Here is a 20,370-nt window from a genome sequence, read left to right as displayed (position 1 = left end):
AAAAATACTCATACCCGTTACCCACAGATATCCATTTACAATATTGCGGGTATTATTCGCGGATACAGATTTTTTTGACATCTCTAGATAAAACAAGTAATGTAATGTCAAACAATACAAGTAAAATAGTATCCGCCCCATTAACATACGGGTATAAGAAAATACTCATACCCGTTATCCACAAATATCCATTTATAATATTGCGGATATTATCAACGAATACAAATTTTTTTAACATCTATAAAATAAGTAATATAATGTCAAATAATACAGGTAAAATAATGTCTTACCTTAATTAATAATAACAACATACCTTCTTATGTCATCCATGTATTTTGCAAATATAATATAAACCAATATCATAGAATAATTGGACTATTAAGATCTGCCATAATTACCATAAATACGACAATATCAAGTTTTGTAAAAATATCTCGAATTATCTCCATATTTATATGAGTGAGTCTTATTAGAAGTAGGTGATATATATATATATATATATATATATATATATATATATATATATATATATATATATATATATATATATTTTGTCACTGAATTATTTTAACTTTATAAAACTATTATTTTATTTTCATGTGTCAAAATACAATATTTCATTAATTTTTTTAAAAAACATGTAAAATTATTAATTGGCACTTCATTTATTTATTTTAGTTGATTAATTATTAAATATTATTTTTTAAACAATTATATGATGAAATACGTTTTATTAAAAAATATATATAAATAACTTAGATATGTTTGGTAAATTATATTTTTTTTAAACATATAAATTTTATTAAGAAAATATATAAATAAATTAGGTATACTAAAATATTATAATTTAATTTTACAAAATAAAATATTTATAATAAATTTTAGCTATATTTCTATAAATTTAAATTTATATAATAAATATTTTTTAATTTTTTAATAATAAAAATACTAGTATATATTGATATCAGAGGAGATACTTTCCATTTCTCCAAATAAAAGAAAAATAATATTTTAGTCCATATTTTTTGATCCATTTTTACTCACTAATCTATTTACCTTTAGATTATTTATTTTAATTTTTTGTAATAATATAATGTGATGATGTAAAGGTCCTAGGATTAATGGTTTTTGACATGTCAGTTTTGAATGGATGAATTGTGCTACTAGGTCTTAAAGTACGTGGCGTGCTCTAGAACAGAGAAACGTGGCGACGAGAAATGAGATATAGAAAGAAAGGGGGAGGGGTGAATGGGTGTGGAAAAGAAAGGCCATGGTCACAAGCACAATGACGATGAGCGTGTGTATGACATCAACCACCATAACCAGTCTCTGTTTCCCTCGCTACCGCTCTCGCTGTCACTCTCCAGTTCAAAATAAAATCTATTTCCCCCGTCGATTCGTTTCCAAATTAAACATTGATGCGGAGGACGAGGTTCAGACCCGGTAATTTTCTTTCGGTATCGGATAATAGTTGTTATTTTTTCTATTTTTTGGAACAGTGAATAAACGATTCAGACCTTCTATTGTACTCGTAGCGTTTGGAATTGGAGGGGTTACTCTATTCGCTATCAACATTCTGGGAACAATGGCCCTGCGCTACTTTTAGTCCACGGTTTTGGAGCTAACAGGTACTAGGTCTGCAGTCTGGATGGACGTCATATGTTTATGTTTTATACTAAATCTAAATTTCATCTGTTCGCTTCCGCACTTTTTTTTTTTTTATTTCAATTCGTTTTTTTATGCCACAATGTAATTCTAGAGTTTACTTCTTGCAGTGACCACTGGAGGAACAACATTTCAGTTCTTGCTCAATCTCACCGGGTCTACGCCATTGATCTCATTGGATACGGATATTCAGATAAACCAAATCCTCGTCAAATAGGAGACCATTCTTTTTACACTTTCGAAACGTGGGCCTCTCAATTAAATGAGTTTTGTCTTGGTGTCATAAAGGATGAAGCATTCTTTTTATGCAATTCTATTGGAGGTGAATCTTTTCAACTACCTTCCCTTCATAAATTCATAAATAATCACTGCCTTGCTTCCGTGTTTCATATTGTTCTTTATTTGTTGTACAGGAGTTGTTGGTCTTCAAGCAGCTGCGGTAGCACCACACATTTGTCGGGGCATTATCCTTCTCAATATATCTCTTCGTATGCTTCATATAAAGAAGCAGCCTTGGTACGGAAAGCCTTTCATCAGATCATTCCAGAGATTGCTTAGGTAAAATTGAAAGCCAAGTTTCTTTACCTGGACTTAAGATATTTCAAGCCTTGAGCAGAGGATTTACGCATATTATCATGTTTTATATTGTAGGGATACTGCTTTAGGAAAATTCTTCTATAAAACTGTTGCCACAAAAGAATCTGTAAGGAACATTCTTTGCCAGGTACTCCTCTCGCTTTACTTTCAATTTCATCTCTTTAGAAACTCATGCCTTGAACACGGTAGGCTGGATAGAAAAACAGAAAGGAAGTGTGTAAGATGAGACTGCTAATAAATTGGAATAAATCTGATTGATAAGGAGTCCAATGGGCATGTGCATGACGAGATTCACAGAAACAGACTTATAATTATAAAACAGGAACGTAAAATATTTGTAGAAACATTGCAGGTACTTGGAGGGGTAGTGGGTTGGCTTCCTCCCTTTCCAAACATTACTCACAATTCTCTGCCTTTCCCCTCTTCACTCTTCTGTCTTTACCCTACTGCTAAGTGGTCAGGTTGTTACTAATCTCATACATTCCCTTGCACACTACCCAAACACAGCCTCTAATCTCATACATTCCCTCCTATTTTTCTTATTCTAGACCCATGTTAGTAGGGATGCATATCTATCACTGGAGCTGGAAGTGGCCAGCTCCAAGGTGGTATCATGCTTTGTAATTTGACAACTGAGGTTGCTATTACCCACAATTTATGATTTCATGTGTATTGCTTTGACAGTGCTATCATGACACCTCCAAGGTGACAGATGAGCTAGTGCAGATCATCCTTGGTCCAGGTCTGGAACCTGGTGCTGCAGAGGTATTTCTTGAGTTCATTTGCTATTCAGGTGGTCCTCTTCCCGAGGAACTACTACCTCAAGTAAAGGTAAGCCTCCAAACACCAGTAGTTGAGGAAGTGGTAATAGAACAAGTGAATGTAAGTTTGAGATGCCAAAATCCAGCAACGATATAGTGTGTTTAATTTTTATTTTTTCAGTGCCCGGTTCTGATAGCATGGGGTGACAAGGATCCTTGGGAACCAATTGAGATTGGAAGAAATTATGAAAATTTTGATTCTGTTGAAGACTTCATTGTCCTTCCTAATGTTGGACATTGCCCCCAGGTTCTCTCTCTCTCTCTCTCCTTCTCTCTCTTTCCTTGTACATGTAATGTAAGAGTTCCTTTGGCATAAATAATCATTTTCCCTGATGCCTTTCTTAAATTAGTAACAACTTAAAGTTGACATAAATAATCTATACAAGGTGTTTAGAGTATAATCACTGGAATATATATCATTTTACCTAGTTAATCTTAATTTCCGCATTCATCAATGACTCACCAATGACACTTAGTTCAACGAATATTTACAACTATTTAATTTTATTGGAAGCTATTAATTAGTATAAGGAAGTTTCCTTTATTTCCTGCCTAACCAATTTCATGGCTCTCACTGTCTCCTCGAAGGCCTTGCCAATTGCAATTACTTGTGTCATCGAATTTCAAAGCTTTAAATTGTGATATTTGCTTTCTTTTTGTAAATTGTTGGTGATTTGGCAAGAGTACCCGATTGTAAGTAACAAAGTGATAAGTTGTGTCTACTGGGACCTGTGCGGAATTTTTGGATAGTTAAAGTATCATTTCCAGACTATGAGAATTAGAGAATTAAAGTAACTAAATTAATTGACAAATGCATAGAAATTGAAAGAGAAAAGTGAGAAATTTGGATTTTGTTATTTCGTTGAACTATAAGCATGCACAATACAGTGAGTGTAAGTTAGATGAATGAGTTTGTCAACATTTAATTTCATTAGACTTCCTGTCATGCTATTATTATATTTTTATTCAAGCAGGGTTATGTTATCATCAACCCACAATTTTATTTTATCATAACCCCTTCCCTTGATTCTGCAATCAACTATTTGAATTAGCTTAATCAAGTTACTTCCTTGCATTAAGAAAAAGAGTTCTAATAATGATCAATCATTTTGACCCTATCCCTAGGCTTAATTAAAATGTATAATTTGCTCTCATCAGATTATAATTAAATCAAATTTTCCAATTTTAATTGAATAAATAATTTATTTAATTAGACAATCCGGTCAAGAACAAGCATTAACATAGAAGAGAAATAACAATAATCCTTTATTGAATAATTGAATAATAAAAGTGTGATGAGAGTAGATACAATTACATTAAACCCCTATAAACATAAGAATTAACTATGCTTAGCAATTGCGGGAGAATACTTGATGAGGAATCAATGAAGAAGAATCTCTTACTAAGCATAAATGACATCTAGAACTCTAACATTTTTTATCTTTGAAAATGCAAGAAGAGGGTTTTATAGGAACTAGGTCTTTTTTGTACATGGATTTTTGTGAAAATAGATGGATAAGTTAGCAAACAATAGATTGCTTAAGCATCCAAAAATGACCTTATATATTTCTTGGTTTGCGCTTTAGCCATCCAAAAATGAGCTTAATCACCACCAACAAGCTTCTTTTTCACATTTATTTAAGTCGTCTACTTCTGGATAGTTGGAACCATCCAGTATGCTCCAAATCTCTCCATTGATGTCGATGAAAGCTCTTAGCTTATATATATATATATATATATATATATATATATCTTGGTTTGTGCTTTAGCCATCCAAAATGAGCTTAATCACCACCAACAAGCTTCTTTTTCAAATTTATGAATAAGCTTAAGTCGTCTAATTCTGGATAGTTGGAACCATCCAGTATGCTCCAAAATTAATCTCTCCATTGATGTCGATGAAAGCTCTTAGCTTCTCTCCAACTTGATCCTTCAACGAATACCTTTAAAACCAAAAAAAGAATATCATCTAAAATTAGCACAATTATATTTCAAAAAATAATAATTGTTGTAAATAGCAGATTAGGAAAAAATATAGCATATTTTATTTCCTTGTTTTAAAGGTTTTAAAGGTTTTGATTATTACAAATAAAGATGACGAGAATGTAATTGGTGTAATTGTTATGAATAAAATAATTCTTTATCTTCTTACCTAGATAAAGTGAGATATCAAATAATTGCCTCTAAAATAATTCAAGAAATATTCATAGATGACAATTATCATTATGTTAATTAGTTTGCTTGGAATCAATCACATGTTATCCTAATCCCATATTTATGCTTGCCTCCTGCTTAGTTCTGGTGAGAAGTCTCGGTGCGTCTTTTCTAATCCTAATTTTTTGGGTATCCTTTTAGGGCGAGAAGCATTAAAAATTCCCTTTTTTTTTTTTGCTGAAAATTAATTACAAGGACTAAAAGAATAATGAAGTATTATATAATCTTAAGAAACCAGAATGGTTAAAATTATTAAGGACAATCGAATTTTAATCCAAGAGAACAGTGAAGGGCCATTTAATGTCATCCTTTTCACGAATTTATGTTAATAAAATCTATATAATCCTGTTCATATCATCATTATGGAATTTTATGTCTTTATTTTTTGTGCCTGCATTTTTTGATGTTTAATTTTTCATGTTTTTGACAAAATTGTATTAATTGTGCACTTCATGAAGGATGAGGCACCTCATCTTGTGAACCCACTTGTAGAGTCATTTGTGGCACGCCATACTAAATCCTCATCCAGTACCTCAATTGTTAATTGATTCACTATCTGTCAGTTTGTTGATGCTGCTCAACTCATTGAAATTGTGTACATATCTCCATTGGCTTCCATTAAGATTGAATTTCATTTTTTGTATAGTTACAAATTGTGACCTGTTTATGTGAGACAATTCATCTAATATGATTAGCAACCTTGGAATCTTACACGGTAGTGTGATTAAGGTAGTGATGAATTTTGTTGGGGGCATGTTTCTCAAGATTAACTTTTGCTCAACCTCATTAAGTAATACTACAGTCCGTTCTCGGATTCGTCGGAGAGAGTACATATAATAGGATATGTTATCCTTATTAGCTTTGGTATGATAGTTTAAGTTTACAAGTTATGATAAAATATATATTAATTGAAGTCGACACTTAGTACTATAAAGTTATCAAATGGCAAACTCTGAATAAACATGAAGTTGTCGTCTCCACACTGCGTATGTCTCAGCTTCTGACTAAAATAATCCATTAAAAGATGTTTCGTACACATGAAAGAGTGATTAAATCAATTAAACAAATATTATAAATCAAGTAAATTATAATATATTATTATAAAAGAAATATTACAAATCAACGGTTCAATTATTTTAATTCAATCAATTACTAATTAGTTAAATTTTATTCAAAAATTGAATCAATTATAATGTTAAAATAATCTAGTAAAATCAATTGTTTAATTAATAATTTGGTGACTATATGTGGGTAAAAGATTTAATTTTTCTCTTATATTTATTTTTTAGTCAATTGAGTCTTTATATTTTTTAAATAGGTTTAATGTAATTTTATTTGTTAACAACATTACATAGTCAACTAGGAATAGGAAAGGTGTCTAACAAATTGTTCTCACACTCACCCATAAATTCCTTCGGTCGTAAAGCCTTAATTTGCTCTTTAATCAAATTCTCCACAACCTCGTTCAACTTCTTGAACCTAACAATCAAACCCTCCTCTAAAACATCAACAATTGAAACCTTTTTTACAACATCATCATCCCTCTCAAGCTGAGAAATCTTATAGGCAATCTTGTAATTCCATTATTTCATTTGCTCCATAATCTTGTTCCTAGGCTTAACAATTGTGTCATTCAAGTTCAAAAGCTCTTCCACACTCTCAGTTGCATGCTTGATGACACCATATGCCACCACCATGCCATGCCAATGTATTTCTAGAACCACGAAAGTAACAAGTCGTTGTTGATGAAGTTGCTCACCTATGTAAAAGATATCTTAGAGTCGTACAAAGTGTTAATGTTGTTTCCATATACTCAAGAAGGATGATGTCACCCATCACGTGTAAATATGATGACTTTCAAGCAATAGATCATCAACATGATGATTCTATGATCATAATAGTTGAAATAGAAAATTTTACAGTCATGAAAACTCTCGTAGATCAAGGGAGTTTTGTGGACATTTTGTACTGGAGGACTGATCAACTCATAAAATTGATTTCTCCACTAGTGTAGTATAGTGTGAAACCAAAGATCAATCCTAGAAAAGACAAAGTGAATTTTGAATGATTTTTCAGTGTGTTTTGTGTAAATGGAGGAAATCTAATTAAACTAATACTAAACTTAACTAAAATGTTACGGAAATGCTTATATGCAAACTATTTGATGAAAAGCTTAAGAGAATCATAATCCATGCATGGTGTTTGTGAAAATGCCAAAATGGGAAATGGATATGAATTATGCAATGCAACTATTCTATAGACAAATTTGAAATTATCCTAATACACAATTAAGACTAATTAGAACTACTAGAAATGAAAAGAAAGAATTATATGCAAAATATCAAAATATGACAAATGCAAGTGTACGCTCATGAATGCAACGTATAAGATAGGTTCGTATGTAACCATGAAATAAATGAAGCAATGATTTGATTGTGTAAAACAATTCAAAATGTCTCAATTGGGAATAGAAACTATAATTACACAAAATAATTAAGTAAAACGTGAACTCCTAAATCTAGAACACTAATCTTAACAGAAACAAGTGTCTTGAAACGCAAATAGTCCTTGATTGCGGGGGTTGTTCTAGTACGCCCAATAGTTTCATTTCGCTTAAAAGTCAAGCTTAGGGTAATTTAAATACCCATTCCCCATACAACCCTCTGATGTGTTTTTTAAGGATAAAGTCATAAGAGTTTCAGGTTCCAAAGCGAACAAAGGTCAGAATAATATTTGTTGCGACAATGTACTCTTGTCACTCTTGATCGAGTTTTGTAAGGACTTTCAAAATTTTCTTAACAAAGACCTCTATTATAAATGGATGTTATTGTCGAACCCTTCTTCCCACCACCATGAGTAGGACAAACACAACAACCTCCATAAAATAGAGACAACGTTGTCACATGTGCAACTCCGATTGAAGTACACTTTTAAAGAAAGTTCATGTGTTCATTTTGACATAAGATGACATTGAATCTATTTAAAAAATACAAGAACTCAATTGAGTAAAAAATAAATATAGAAAAAAATAATCTTAGATCTCAATATAGAAACTAAATTATTAATTAAGTCAAAATTAATTTTAGAAACATAAACACAAATTAATTGATCAAACTAATGTTATAGTCAATTAAATTATTTATAACTAGTTCTTTTTCTCAATTTATTTGTCCTTCACTCAATTTCTGTCCTTAAACTAAATAAGTTACAAATTACTTTTCACTTTCACGTATAACAATTATTGTTTATATTTGTCCATTTTTTTTTAAGATATAAAATTATTTGTCGTGGGTTAACGAGTGCTTAGAGAATTGTATTTACAAAATTAACTTATATTTCAATATTTTTATTCTAGAAATAACTTAATAGTAAAATCCAATATTAGTTTGCCCCGATGAATATCACAATTTAATTGAAAAATAATGTTGACCTGAATATCAACTCCTTAATGCAAGAAATATGTAAATATTTACACAAAATTACACTAATTAAAGCTAGATCCATTTTAATTTATCTTTCAGTTATTCCTCCAAAGTGCAGAAGAGTGTGGGGCCCATTTAGTAATAATAGAGGTGCAGGAAGAAAACCCATTAAATTGGGGAAATGGGCCGAAAGGTTGGACGGAGGAGAGAGCTTGGGCCAGAGAAGAATGATATAGGTAAACCCTAGGAAAAGGGAAGGGATATGAGTTATGATGCGGGGCGGCGTAGCAGAGGTGTTAAATGTTGTTAAGTTATTAGGTTAAGGTAAGGAATGAAAAAGCTCTGGGTTTTGGTGTGTTAGAAGATCAAGAGAAAGGAGTGGGGGAAAGGGATTGATCGCAGTTGCAGGGAGAAGAGAAGATAAGAGAAGCGAAAGCGCGAGAGATGAGAGGAAGGAGCTATAGTCCTTCGCCACCGCGTTACAGCAGAAGAGGCGGAGGGAGGAGTCCCAGCCCTAGAGGCCGCTACCCTACCCGCCCCCGACAACAAGATCTCCCTACCAGCCTTCTTGTTCGTAACCTTCGCCACGACTGCAGGCGCGCCTCTTTACCTTTCTTTTCTATTTTTACCTTCATTCTTTCATTCTAATTTCCGACCTAATCCATGTTCCAACCAACGGTTTTCAGGCCCGAGGATCTTCGCAGACCATTTGGTCAATTTGGTCCTCTGAAGGACATTTACCTGCCTAAGGATTACTACTCTGGGTGAGTCACTCCCCTTCACTTCCTCCCTTTTATCCCCTCCTCCGTCTTCTCTACTCTGCATCCACTGTCATCTTTAAAACACTACACACTTTCGATTAGGGTCTTTTATTTGAGACTGTTGCTATTGTAATAGCCACCTTCTTAGGTTTAGCAGTGATTTAGAGTTTTGAAGACATCAATCAATCAAGTAAGTAGAAGATGTTATTGGTAGTCAAGAGTTCAAGCTACTTCACTTTCATTACATTATGAAGATGTTCCAAGTCTTGAAGATTTTCCACTCATCTTTAAACTGACACAAAGGTCAGCAGCCTAGTGCTTGCCTGCTTTATTATCCATATCATTGGGGTCTATTTTCCTCCTAAAAGTGTGCACTCTTCTCATTACCAGTTTCCTATCGGATTCCGACCAATGCTAGTTATGATTGTGCCTTCGCATTTCCTTCTGTGCAGAGAACCTCGGGGGTTTGGTTTTGTCCAATACGTCGATCCTGCTGATGCAGCCGATGCTAAATATCATATGGATGGCCAAATTCTTCTTGGTCGGGAGCTCACTGTCGTCTTTGCCGAGGAGAATAGAAAGAAGCCAACTGAGATGAGGTCGAGAGAGAGAAGGTGCTACAACTTTTCTCTTTACCTACTTTTTGTTCTATGTCTGAGTTTCACTTACTGCATTTCTTCTGCAATCTATAATAGCTTAGACAAACTCTGATTAGTTTCTGCCAGCATGTAGATCTTATATGTTTATATTCATGAGGCTCTTCTAATTATTTAAATATTAGTTTAAAGTCAAGATCTGAATGAAATGCCCATCTAAAATTTCTTGTTTGGGAAATATTGCAAAAATCGTTAGTGCTTCTGTGTTTTACTCTCTCACAGGTTTAGCTAAGAATACTTTCATTTTTACCCTTAACCTTTAGGGATCTTGAAGAAAATCAAATTATTGTTTCCCTGTAATTAATCTCAACCAAACATACTTTTAACCTGACGTATCATGTTCAAAAGTGATTTGATTGCGCCATTAAGGTGCCTTTGTTTGCGGTTAGAGGCGTTTAGTATAAGTGAAATTTTATTTACGTGGGAATCTTTGTTTGTGATAATATATTTCCCACTTTGGTTCAGCTCTTAAAATTAACATTCCTAGTCAATCCCAATAATGGGTTAGTTGGGTAGGTCGAAAAGGTGAAAATTGCTGTACTGAATCGTTCTTTGATTTATTATCTACTAAAACATAGTGTTATGCTTCATTTTTGTTCTTCCTAATTTTCTGTTTCAGCATATTGCAGCTAATAGGGAAGGGTGCAGTACTGATTTCATATTTTGTCTCTTCACAGGGGTCGATTTTATGATCGAAGGAGGTCTCCTCCTCGTTACTCTCGTTCACCCCGCTATTCTCGATCTCCACCACCACGCCATAGATCTCGTTCTCGGAGTCGTGACTATTATTCCCCTCCTAAACGAAGGGATTATTCGAGGTATGTGGTTTGTACAGATTGATGGATGTAAGGTCAGTTTTGCACTTTCACTTGTATGATGCATGACTTGTTTTGTAGATCTCTCTCCCCTGAGGACAGAAGGTACAGTCGAGAAAGATCATATTCGCAGCATAGTAGGGAGAAGTCATACTCACGCTCTCCACCTTATAATGGGGGCTCGAGAAGTCGTAGTCACAGTCCTGCAAAGGGTCCAGGTCGAAGCAGAAGTCCAAGTCCGGACCGTGATGTTAGGGAACCAGCCCGTGGTAGGTCCCCCAGTCAGTGATAAGGGGGAAAAATAGATTTAGTTTGCAATATTAGATGCTTGATCTTGTCACAATATTGGGCTCATTACTGCTTCTGTTGTCTGAAGTCTGATATATTGGAGTTGGATTTTGATTTGTGGTTCTATAGAACAGAGATGTTTGTTGCTTGAGCTAAACATCGTAGGGAAGTCTAGACCCTTTTTTATTTTGAATATTATTACTATTTTCATCTAGTTTTTAATTGGATGTTGATATAGTCATTGGTAATATTTGAAAATGTTTTTTTTACGATGGTTGTCATTGAATATTGATGGTAGGTTTTTGATGTTGTAATTTAATGCTATTGATTATCATAAAAACACGACGACTATGTTTCGTAGACATTATAGTCTATTTTGCAGTTAACCCTGGAAAACACATTCACAATTGCCTGTTTATTCGTTGTCCTAAAACTGAAGACAATGAGAACATGGACATGACCTCAAAATAACCTTACCATCTTTGTCCGTGGGTCCCAACATCGTCGGTAGTGAAACATGCGGCACGCTAAACCAAACTATCAACAATTCTTCTCAGCATGCAATGGTTCATAATGATCGAACACCTTGTCCTAGCTTTATAATTAGAAAAGTTGTGTATTTCTGTCCTGAAAAGATCCTGTCCTTTCTATCCTAAAAATGATTCAGTCCATCATAGCCTGGTGCCGCCATGGTAATTTTAAGTGTTTAAGGATATTTTGGTATTCATACTTGTTCCCTTTTCGAATTGACGATCGAGTCAGAACAATGTTGACAAATTTGCTTCACTATCAATCAATAGTCAGGACTCCTTTTTTCACTGTTTTTCTCTCACTCGCCCCTCCCTTTTCCTGTTTTCACATGCCCTTTTTTATTTACTAAATTTTCATATATAAAGTTTCCATTGGCAACCGTTTTTCACTCACCACCGAATTTTCAGATATAACCAACTTCTCCACTCCTTTATTTTCTCCTAGCATATCTTTAGGGTATTACTTTTTATTCGCACCCTCTCTAGACTGTCTTTATTGGGCTGGTTTTTAGGTCATGCTAATGGATCCGAATGGACTATCCTACAATATGCATATACTCCTATTAATGCCGACTTCATAACTTATTTTATTATCGCGATAATCTGTGATCGTGATTTAAGACGAGTTTGTTATCGATCCCCTTAGTAATAGTGATAAAAATACCACTAGTGTTGAATTTAATGAATTTGTCATAATAACTTCGAATTTTTTTTATACAGCATCTCACATAATTCTTTAATTCACATTATTAGTTTACTTATATTATATATTATTATTTACATCTTAACCACCATGTTATTGATATTTCTATTATAATATTCTTCGCTTAATGAATTTCTTAAATTTCATCTCTTATTTGTCTTTCAAAACTTTTATTGAATCTTATATATTCTTATCGACAAGTGTTTGTATATAAAACATATTAGTTCTAGCCCTCACATCATCGTCCTTTCTAGTTAGAATTAACTCATAAGCCTTAAAAGACTATAATCCTTGTAATATCTTTGCATAATCTTTACTAGGGATATTCTCCGTTTTTACTTAAGTTTCATTGTTTTTCCTAGTTCTCCTTGACATTTTTCTTTTTCATTGTCTAAATGACCTTTAATGCTAAAGTCATACATCTCAAATCTTAATTAAATATGATGATGTATATGCTCTAGAATTGATTGATTATGCAATTTGAAGTAGAATGAGTATTCACAATCATGTGAAACATTTGTCATTCAACTTTCTGATTTATCTAATACATATTTGGTCATTAATAGTGATGAAGATGTTGTATGTAGTAGTGATGCATTTGTGAAGTTTGATAGGATGGATATGTACCTCATTATGATTGAGATGTGACAACTCATAAATCTTAGAACCAACACTTTAATGTAAAAGAAACAAATGTACATTATCTTAGTATTTTGATTAGTTTAGTATAAATGCCTTTTTAAGGCATTCTTTTATTCTTTGTCTGGAGACTTCACTTTTTCAAATATAATACAATTTTTTTTATATATATATACCTCATTGTGATTGAGATGTGACAATTCATAAATCTTAGAACCAACCCCAATGTATAAGAAACAAATGTATAATTGTTTTAATATTTTGCTTAGTTTAGTAAAGTCTAGGTGTCTTTATAAGGCATTTTTTTTTCTTTGTTTGGAGACTTTACTTTTTCAAATATAACATAATTTTATCTTTTGCTTCCTTTTTCTCCTGGTGCATTGTCTTGTATGGAATCCAGAACTTCTAAGATCATCGTGTTTTCCACTCAATCTCAACAATCTTTGTCTTCTACTCAACAATTTCAATCAAGTTGGAGGATGAAATTTTTTCGGTGTGGAAACAACAAGTTCTTTCCAACATTAGGGGTTTTAAATTAGAGCCATTTGTTATGGGTCTTGATGTACCCGTACAATTTTCTCCGTCCAATGATGCGTCAAATTCAACATATGGTAGGTATTATATAAGCATTCTCCAGTTCCATGTTCGATTACTCTATTTTCGAATATAGTAGAACTTTATATTTTGCTTCCTCTATCTCTCATAGTTCTGTTTTCTTATGAACAAACTCATTGTGCACCTTGAGCGCCAGGTCGAGTTAAAATTTTCAATGTGCTAGTCTGTTTTTGCTTGACTCACCTAGCCTGCCTAATTGGCGGGTCAAAAATTAAAAATTAAAAAATAAAATAGCAGCACGTTAACATGTCTTGTGGTTGGAGCGAGCCCAATCTAATCATTTTTGACATATCAAGGATAGACGGGTCAAAATAGACCGGATCAATTCATTTATCATTCTTAGTTTTAAGGTATTTAATAAATATTTTTGACATTTATTTAATTTATAATTTTATACTAAATAAAAGTGTTATGGAACATAAAAACAATACAATTTATATATATATATATATTAAGATATTTATTTTTATTTAAACTATATATATTAGTTATTAACATTATGCCTTTTATATTAATTTGTAAAAAAGAAATCGTGAGAGCATAAGTCCTTTAATTAAAATCCATTTAATTCGTGAAGTAAACCGATTGGGTAATTAAAACTAAAACACTCATCCGTATAAAGTATTAATAAGTGATTAAATTTATAGGATTGAATAAAATGAAAATTTATTTCAATTCCTTTAATTTTTGTAGTGATTTAAGAAGAGCACGTAGGGTATAAGGAAATAAAATAGTGATTGAATTTAGGAATAGAGATGGAAATACAGTGAAAGGGTGATGAAATAGATTAAGATTAGGGTATATTGTCTGGTGTTGTCTTCTCAGAAGAGGGGCGGATCGGGTGGTGACCCTTTCTGGACTGGAACCCAACCAAACCTTGCACGTCTCTCGTCAGAGGCATTCTCACAGCACAGACCACGCATATACTCTTCATCTTCCTCTTCCCGTTACTCTTCATTCCTTTATATCTCTTATTGAATTCATCTATCTATCTATCTATATTCTCACTCACTCACTCGCCTTCACTCACCAACCCAAGCTTCCACCCCTTCTCGACTCCCTTCCACTCACTCGCAGGTATTCCCTTTATAGTATTATTTTTTGACGATTCATCGATTCACAATTCCGCTCTATCACACCGACTTTATCCTCCCCTAATCTCGATCTGATGCTTCCAACTTCTGCCATTATTTTCTTCATTTATCAGTAGGGACCCATCAATGTATCCCAATTCGTTTCTCTATGCATCTCAGTAAATTTTTTTAACTGATATCTGAATCCGGCCTTATCCCTCTGATCTTCTATTAAATTCTTTATGTCTTTTACATACTCCGAGACCTAAACGTTTGCATTACATTAGTTTGCTGTCTTCGCGTATTTAACACACTTGCAATTCTCTATTTTCGTCGTCCCCTTTTGTACTTTTTCCACCGGCTGTATTTGCGTGTGAACAACGGGTATCGTATGTTGCTATTTAATATAATAGGGACTGGATGTCTGTTTTCCTGTCTGTTGTATGCTGACCCAGCTCATTCATTTTTTTTTTTTATTACAGTAACTGATGGGGAAGAAAGTCAGAAAGAAGAGTCGAGGTTCTGCCAAGGAGAAAGGGGTTGCTACCCATTTGCCAAAAAAGGTTATTGAATCTACCAACTCGACTGTCGAGTCTGTTGATGAAGGCGTTTTGGTTGCAAAAGAGACAAATTATTGCCCTCATCTCGTAAAAGGTGTTAATTTAAGCATATTGTCCACCAAGATTGAGTCTTGTGGATCCATAAGGTGTGAAGATTGTAGGGAAGGTGCGGCTGATAGAAGGGGTGGTAAAGGAAAAGGTAAACATGGGAAGAAGAAAAGTGGTGCATCACTGGATTCAAAATCTGAGTCAAAATCAATATGGGTGTGTTTGGAGTGTGGTCAATATACTTGTGGTGGCGTGGGGCTGCCAATAACCCCTCACTGCCATGCGGTAGGGCACGCGAGGAAAAGCCGGCACCCCTTGGTTGTTCATTTTGATAAGCCTCAACTGTGTTGGTGTTTTCCTTGCAAAATGCTTATTCAAGATGATAAAATTGAAAAAACTGATGAATCGAGTCATCTTCTATCTGATGTTGTGAAATTATTGAGAGGACGATCACAAGAAAAATCTTCAGTGGATATTGAAGATGTTTCCGCTGGGGATTGCAGTATTACTTCGGAAATTAAGTCAAGAGCTCTGTTCACTAATGATTCGACTGTACAAGGTGGTTATGTAGTTAGAGGTATGCTAAATCTGGGGAATACTTGCTTCTTCAATTCAGTCATGCAAAATCTGCTGGCCATGAGCAGATTGCGGGACAGCTTTCTAAAGTTAGATGCTCCAGTTGGGCCACTTCTTAGTTCCTTGAAGAAGCTTTTCACTGAAACAAATCCTGTATCAGGATTAAAAAATGTTATAAATCCTAGATCCTTTTTTGGCTGTGTCTGTTCCAAGTCTCCCCAATTTCGAGGATATCAGCAACATGACAGTCACGAATTGCTCCGATGTTTACTCGATGGGTTAAGTACTGAAGAACTGGCTGGAAGAAAGCAGAATGGTGCTCCAAAGAGAGATGGGACCTCTTCCAATACGTTAGTTGATACTTTATTTGGGGGTCAGATATCAAGTACTGTACGTTGCATAGAATGTGGGCATTTCTCAACAGTGTATGAACCTTTTTTAGATCTTTCACTTTCTGTTCCAACTAAGAAGCCTCCTCTTCGGAAGGTCCAACCAGTACCTCGAACCAAAAAAGGTAAACTTCCACCAAAAAGAGGTGGAAAGACTCGAGTCAAAGTTAACAGGGATACTGATCCTTTACCTGTTCAAACTCTATCAAACCAATTATCCAGCCACCAATCACAATGTCCTGATCAGTCTGTCATGTCAGCTGCCGGAGATATGGGGACTTGTTCTGGTGATTCTACAGTATTGGGTTCTGAACAAAGAAACAGCGTGGCTGATAAAGATTTGTCTTCACCAAATTTGGTTATCTCTGGAGAGCCTCAACATATGCAAGTGCTTGACAATGGTGCAACGAGAACATCAGAAGATTTTTCATGGTTGGATTATGTGGAAGCTGGATCAATGATAGATGAGTGTGATTTTATTTCCCAAAAGGGGGATGCTCCAGAGGTACAGGATACTGAGCGCAAAGATGATTGTTTAAATGAATTCCACGGACAGGCCAGCAGTGAATCCAGTGGTCCTGTTTGTTTTCCTACGGATGATCAGAACTTAGGACCCGAATTTTCTTCAGCAAATGGATGGGAAGATGAGGTTCCATTACAAGTTCAAGATTCAGAAGTGCTGTTACTTCCATACAAAGAAGAAAGTTCCTCGGCTGCTGAGATCACAGGAGGAAATGGCGAGGCCTCCTCATCTGTTTTGGGTGGTCGTCCAGAAGAATTGGAGATTGATGGCTTTGGTGACTTATTCAACGAGCCTGAAGTTGTTGCTGGTCCTGCTCCCAGACCATCTTCTTGTAGTGAGGTCGTGGAAGCTAGTTTTATCGTTGGAAGTAACAGTGAGTCTGATCCTGATGAAGTAGATGACACAGATTCCCCTGTCTCTGTAGAGAGTTGCTTGGCACATTTTATAAAACCTGAGCTTCTCTCAGACGAAAATGCCTGGCATTGTGAGAACTGTTCAAAAGTTCTCCATCTTCAAAAGATGGAAGAAGAAAAGCAGGCAAGAGCTGTATGTGATGGAAACGAGTCTGGAATTCATGATGAACCATGGCATGCAGTTACTTCTTCTTCTGTTGATGTCAGAACTAATGGAAATGGGAGCATAGAAAATGATCAAAACATAGAAAGTTCGGTCTCACGGGAGAAACATCACACAAAGCTTGAAAATGGTCAAAGGGATGAGCTTTGTTTAATCCTTAATGAAAGGAATGGTGGGTCACTTGAAAAAGAAGATATTCCTAACGATGAGATGCAGTCTTCGAGGTTTCATAATGCTTGCAATGAAGAAAGCTCCAGTCATTTAGCTGCCGATTCTTGTACTGCAGAAATTGTCCGAAGAGATTCTCCGATGATAGATAATGATAACAATGACTTGGAGGATGCTGACTCCAAAAGAGTGAAAGTGAAAAGGGATGCAACCAAGAGGGTCCTCATATATAAAGCTCCGCCTGTCTTGACCATTCATTTAAAGAGATTCAGCCAAGATGCTCGTGGTCGCTTAAGTAAATTAAACGGCCATGTCAATTTCAGAGAAAAAATGGATATTAGACCATATATTGATCCCAGGTAATTTGTTACTTTTCTAGATCTTGTTTGAAGTTTGAACAATTAATAAGTGCGCAATTCTTGCCCCTTCAGAATGGTATATCAGCATGTCGGACACTATTCAGCGCTGGCACTCCGTCGACCTGCCTTGAGCATGTGTCGAATATCCCTTTACCTGTCGCAATTAAAAACTAATTTATTTTCTGCTCAGACACCTCTTGGACACTGGCTAAGAGAGCGGTGACCCAAGCCCAACACCTTCTCTTTGACTAGACACTTAGAAGACAAGCCAACTTCTGCTATTGACTAACTAGACACTTTATACACTCCTATAAAATAGTACTATACATTTTAAACAATTATTTAGAAATTGAAATCATTTAAAATATTATGAAGTTTGGAGCCCTTTCTATTGAAAACAAGTATCCTTGTACCCAAAACCTTACTGTTGTCTTGGTTGTAAGTAGCTGCTCATCGTGGTGGTTGCTGTTGTCCTTCAATATTGGTGGTTGTTGTTGCCAAATGTGCCTGGGGCATCTGTTGTTGGTGATGCTCCTCCACAATCGTGGTGGCCAGACGTCAATGTGTTTTAGGTCCTTTGCCCATATGTAGTATAATCCTTCTAAGTATCTTTTTTGTGATGGTCATTATCATATGAAAATTGTAAAGCTTTTAAGCTATTTTTAGTAGGGGCGCATATATATTGCATCCCATTGTTGTATACTTTGTAGATGTTTCACAGATGCGTCTACGTGTTTTCATTTAGTTTACATTTACCCTTGTTTTTTCTTGGAGTGTTGTGAATTGTCTTTTTAATTGTAGCACAAGGAGACAATTTCACATCATTTCAATTGCTAACAGTTTGGATTTGTAAATGCAGTTATGATTAGAAGTCTAGCTGTTTGTTTTGTTTAGTACTTTACTGATCTAGTGGCTTGTAATTCACTCGCAATTCTATTAAAGCAGGTGCACAATTGAAGAGAAGTATGAATACCACTTGGTTGGTTTAGTGGAGCATTCGGGAACTATGAGAGGGGGTCACTATGTTGCCTATGTGAGAGGAGGGCACAGGAACAGTGGGAAAGAGAATGAGGGTTTCACATGGTATCAGGCAAGTGATGCATATGTGCGTGAAGTTTCCCTTGATGAAGTTCTTCGCTGTGAGGCATACATTTTATTCTACGAAAAAGTTTGAGTGAAACGCATCTATTTTTTAAGAATTTACATTCTAGATAGATATAGAGGTTTACTAAAGTTAGGAGGAAGGGAGATAAATCTTTGCAGGTGAGTGTAAAAGAAATTAGAGGATATTGTATACCATTTTTTAGACATGTGATGAGATGTTGAATGTACAATGCGATGTCATACAATCAAAATTCAAAAACTTTCTTTTCAACCTCTTTGTTTCGTCATTAATTATTTAATGTAGGTCATAAATTTATTCATACCAAATTTCTCTCCGATATTTTTATCGTGAAAAGAGTCTCAATTCATAAGGTTGGTGAATCTCACTCCCTATTTTTTTTTTTTCTCCTTATTTTTCATCTTCCGGAAGTACGAATAAACTAGCTTTTCCAAGGGAGGAGTTGGTTGCTTGTTTCCGTGAGAACATAACTCATGAATTATAACATTTTTGTTCCTATTTTATCTTTTTTTTTCCTATTTATCTTTATTTTCCTACTATTTATCCATTAATTTATACAAATATTTATCTTTATTTCTCTTGTGTTTTTGTATCTTCCCCTCAAATAACAGAGTGCATATATTGATGTGTGAATTGATTTTTTTTTTAAATATTTGGTAAAATAATTCTGCGTAAAAAATATATAGAATTTAAAAGTATGACATGCCCAGAAAGAAAGAAAAACAATGCTGATTAGAATTTAAATGTTAGCCTTGGCCTTCACACTACTACTTTAGCATCATTACTTTAGTCACACCTCCTTGAATAATTTTCTTTCTAATCACGTTTAGAAAATAAATGAAATTAGTTTCTTCATAAAAATTAATCTATAAATAAATAAATAAATTCATAAAAACTTTCTCACATGGTTTTTCTAATTTTTATTTAATTAGAAAGACATATTTCTGTTTTTTCTTCTTATTTTGCTTTTAATATTAACCAAGCTGTTTATATTTAATAACACCAAATTAAAACCTAGTAAAAGATAATAAATATGGGTACTAAATTCACTTTTAATCCTTATAAACTTTTAATTATAGTTTTGACTCTCTAAATCACTAAATTAAATCATTTTCATCTACCATTACTATATCAATTAATTGTTAAAAGAAAAATCTTAACATTATGAAGTTAATGATCAAATATTTAAATGAGTAATTACTATTATTATCACTTTATGTAAGTAGTTAGATAATATATTAATATTTTC

General features: G+C 34.2%; 3 protein-coding genes across 6 annotated transcripts; all 3 read left to right on the top strand.

The window, feature by feature from the left end:
* The first annotated feature begins 1,190 nt into the window (after positions 1-1,190).
* On the top strand, positions 1,191-6,008 carry LOC114175172 (alpha/beta-Hydrolases superfamily protein). The gene is made up of 8 exons (XM_028059942.2): positions 1,191-1,443; positions 1,536-1,628; positions 1,776-1,987; positions 2,079-2,223; positions 2,317-2,389; positions 2,947-3,093; positions 3,205-3,330; positions 5,756-6,008. Exons 1-8 carry the CDS (start codon positions 1,271-1,273, stop codon positions 5,843-5,845), a joined length of 1,059 nt encoding a protein of 352 aa, XP_027915743.1. The 5' UTR covers positions 1,191-1,270; the 3' UTR covers positions 5,846-6,008.
* A 2,972-nt stretch (positions 6,009-8,980) lies between these two features.
* Positions 8,981-11,508, top strand: SCL33 (SC35-like splicing factor 33). Of its 2 annotated transcripts, none has more exons than XM_028083286.2 (5): positions 8,981-9,315; positions 9,406-9,483; positions 9,933-10,094; positions 10,814-10,954; positions 11,054-11,508. In XM_028083286.2, the coding sequence occupies exons 1-5, from the start codon at positions 9,164-9,166 to the stop codon at positions 11,238-11,240; spliced, it is 720 nt and encodes a 239-aa protein (XP_027939087.1). In that variant the 5' UTR covers positions 8,981-9,163; the 3' UTR covers positions 11,241-11,508. The 2 variants fall into 2 exon arrangements, with proteins under 2 accessions (XP_027939087.1, XP_027939078.1); XM_028083277.2 differs by having other exon boundaries at positions 8,985-9,315; positions 11,033-11,508.
* Positions 11,509-14,476: 2,968 nt separating this feature from the next.
* UBP2 (ubiquitin-specific protease 2) lies at positions 14,477-19,373 on the top strand. 3 transcript variants are annotated; one of them, XM_028065607.2, is made up of 3 exons: positions 14,477-14,803; positions 15,282-17,998; positions 18,941-19,373. In XM_028065607.2, the coding sequence occupies exons 2-3, from the start codon at positions 15,288-15,290 to the stop codon at positions 19,170-19,172; spliced, it is 2,943 nt and encodes a 980-aa protein (XP_027921408.1). In that variant the 5' UTR covers positions 14,477-14,803; positions 15,282-15,287; the 3' UTR covers positions 19,173-19,373. The 3 variants fall into 3 exon arrangements, with proteins under 3 accessions (XP_027921408.1, XP_027921424.1, XP_027921416.1); XM_028065623.2 differs by having other exon boundaries at positions 14,478-14,803; positions 18,944-19,373; XM_028065615.2 differs by lacking the exon at positions 14,477-14,803 and adding an exon at positions 14,813-15,183.
* The last annotated feature ends 997 nt before the right edge of the window (positions 19,374-20,370 follow it).

The sequence above is a fragment of the Vigna unguiculata genome, chromosome 1, assembly GCF_037176805.1.
Source record: "Vigna unguiculata cultivar grain cowpea cultivar isolate G323 ecotype 2 chromosome 1, ASM3717680v1, whole genome shotgun sequence".
NCBI classification, from domain to species: domain Eukaryota; kingdom Viridiplantae; phylum Streptophyta; class Magnoliopsida; order Fabales; family Fabaceae; genus Vigna; species Vigna unguiculata.
Note: the sequence above shows the minus strand (reverse complement) of the source record. Positions and strands in the feature narration are given on the sequence as shown.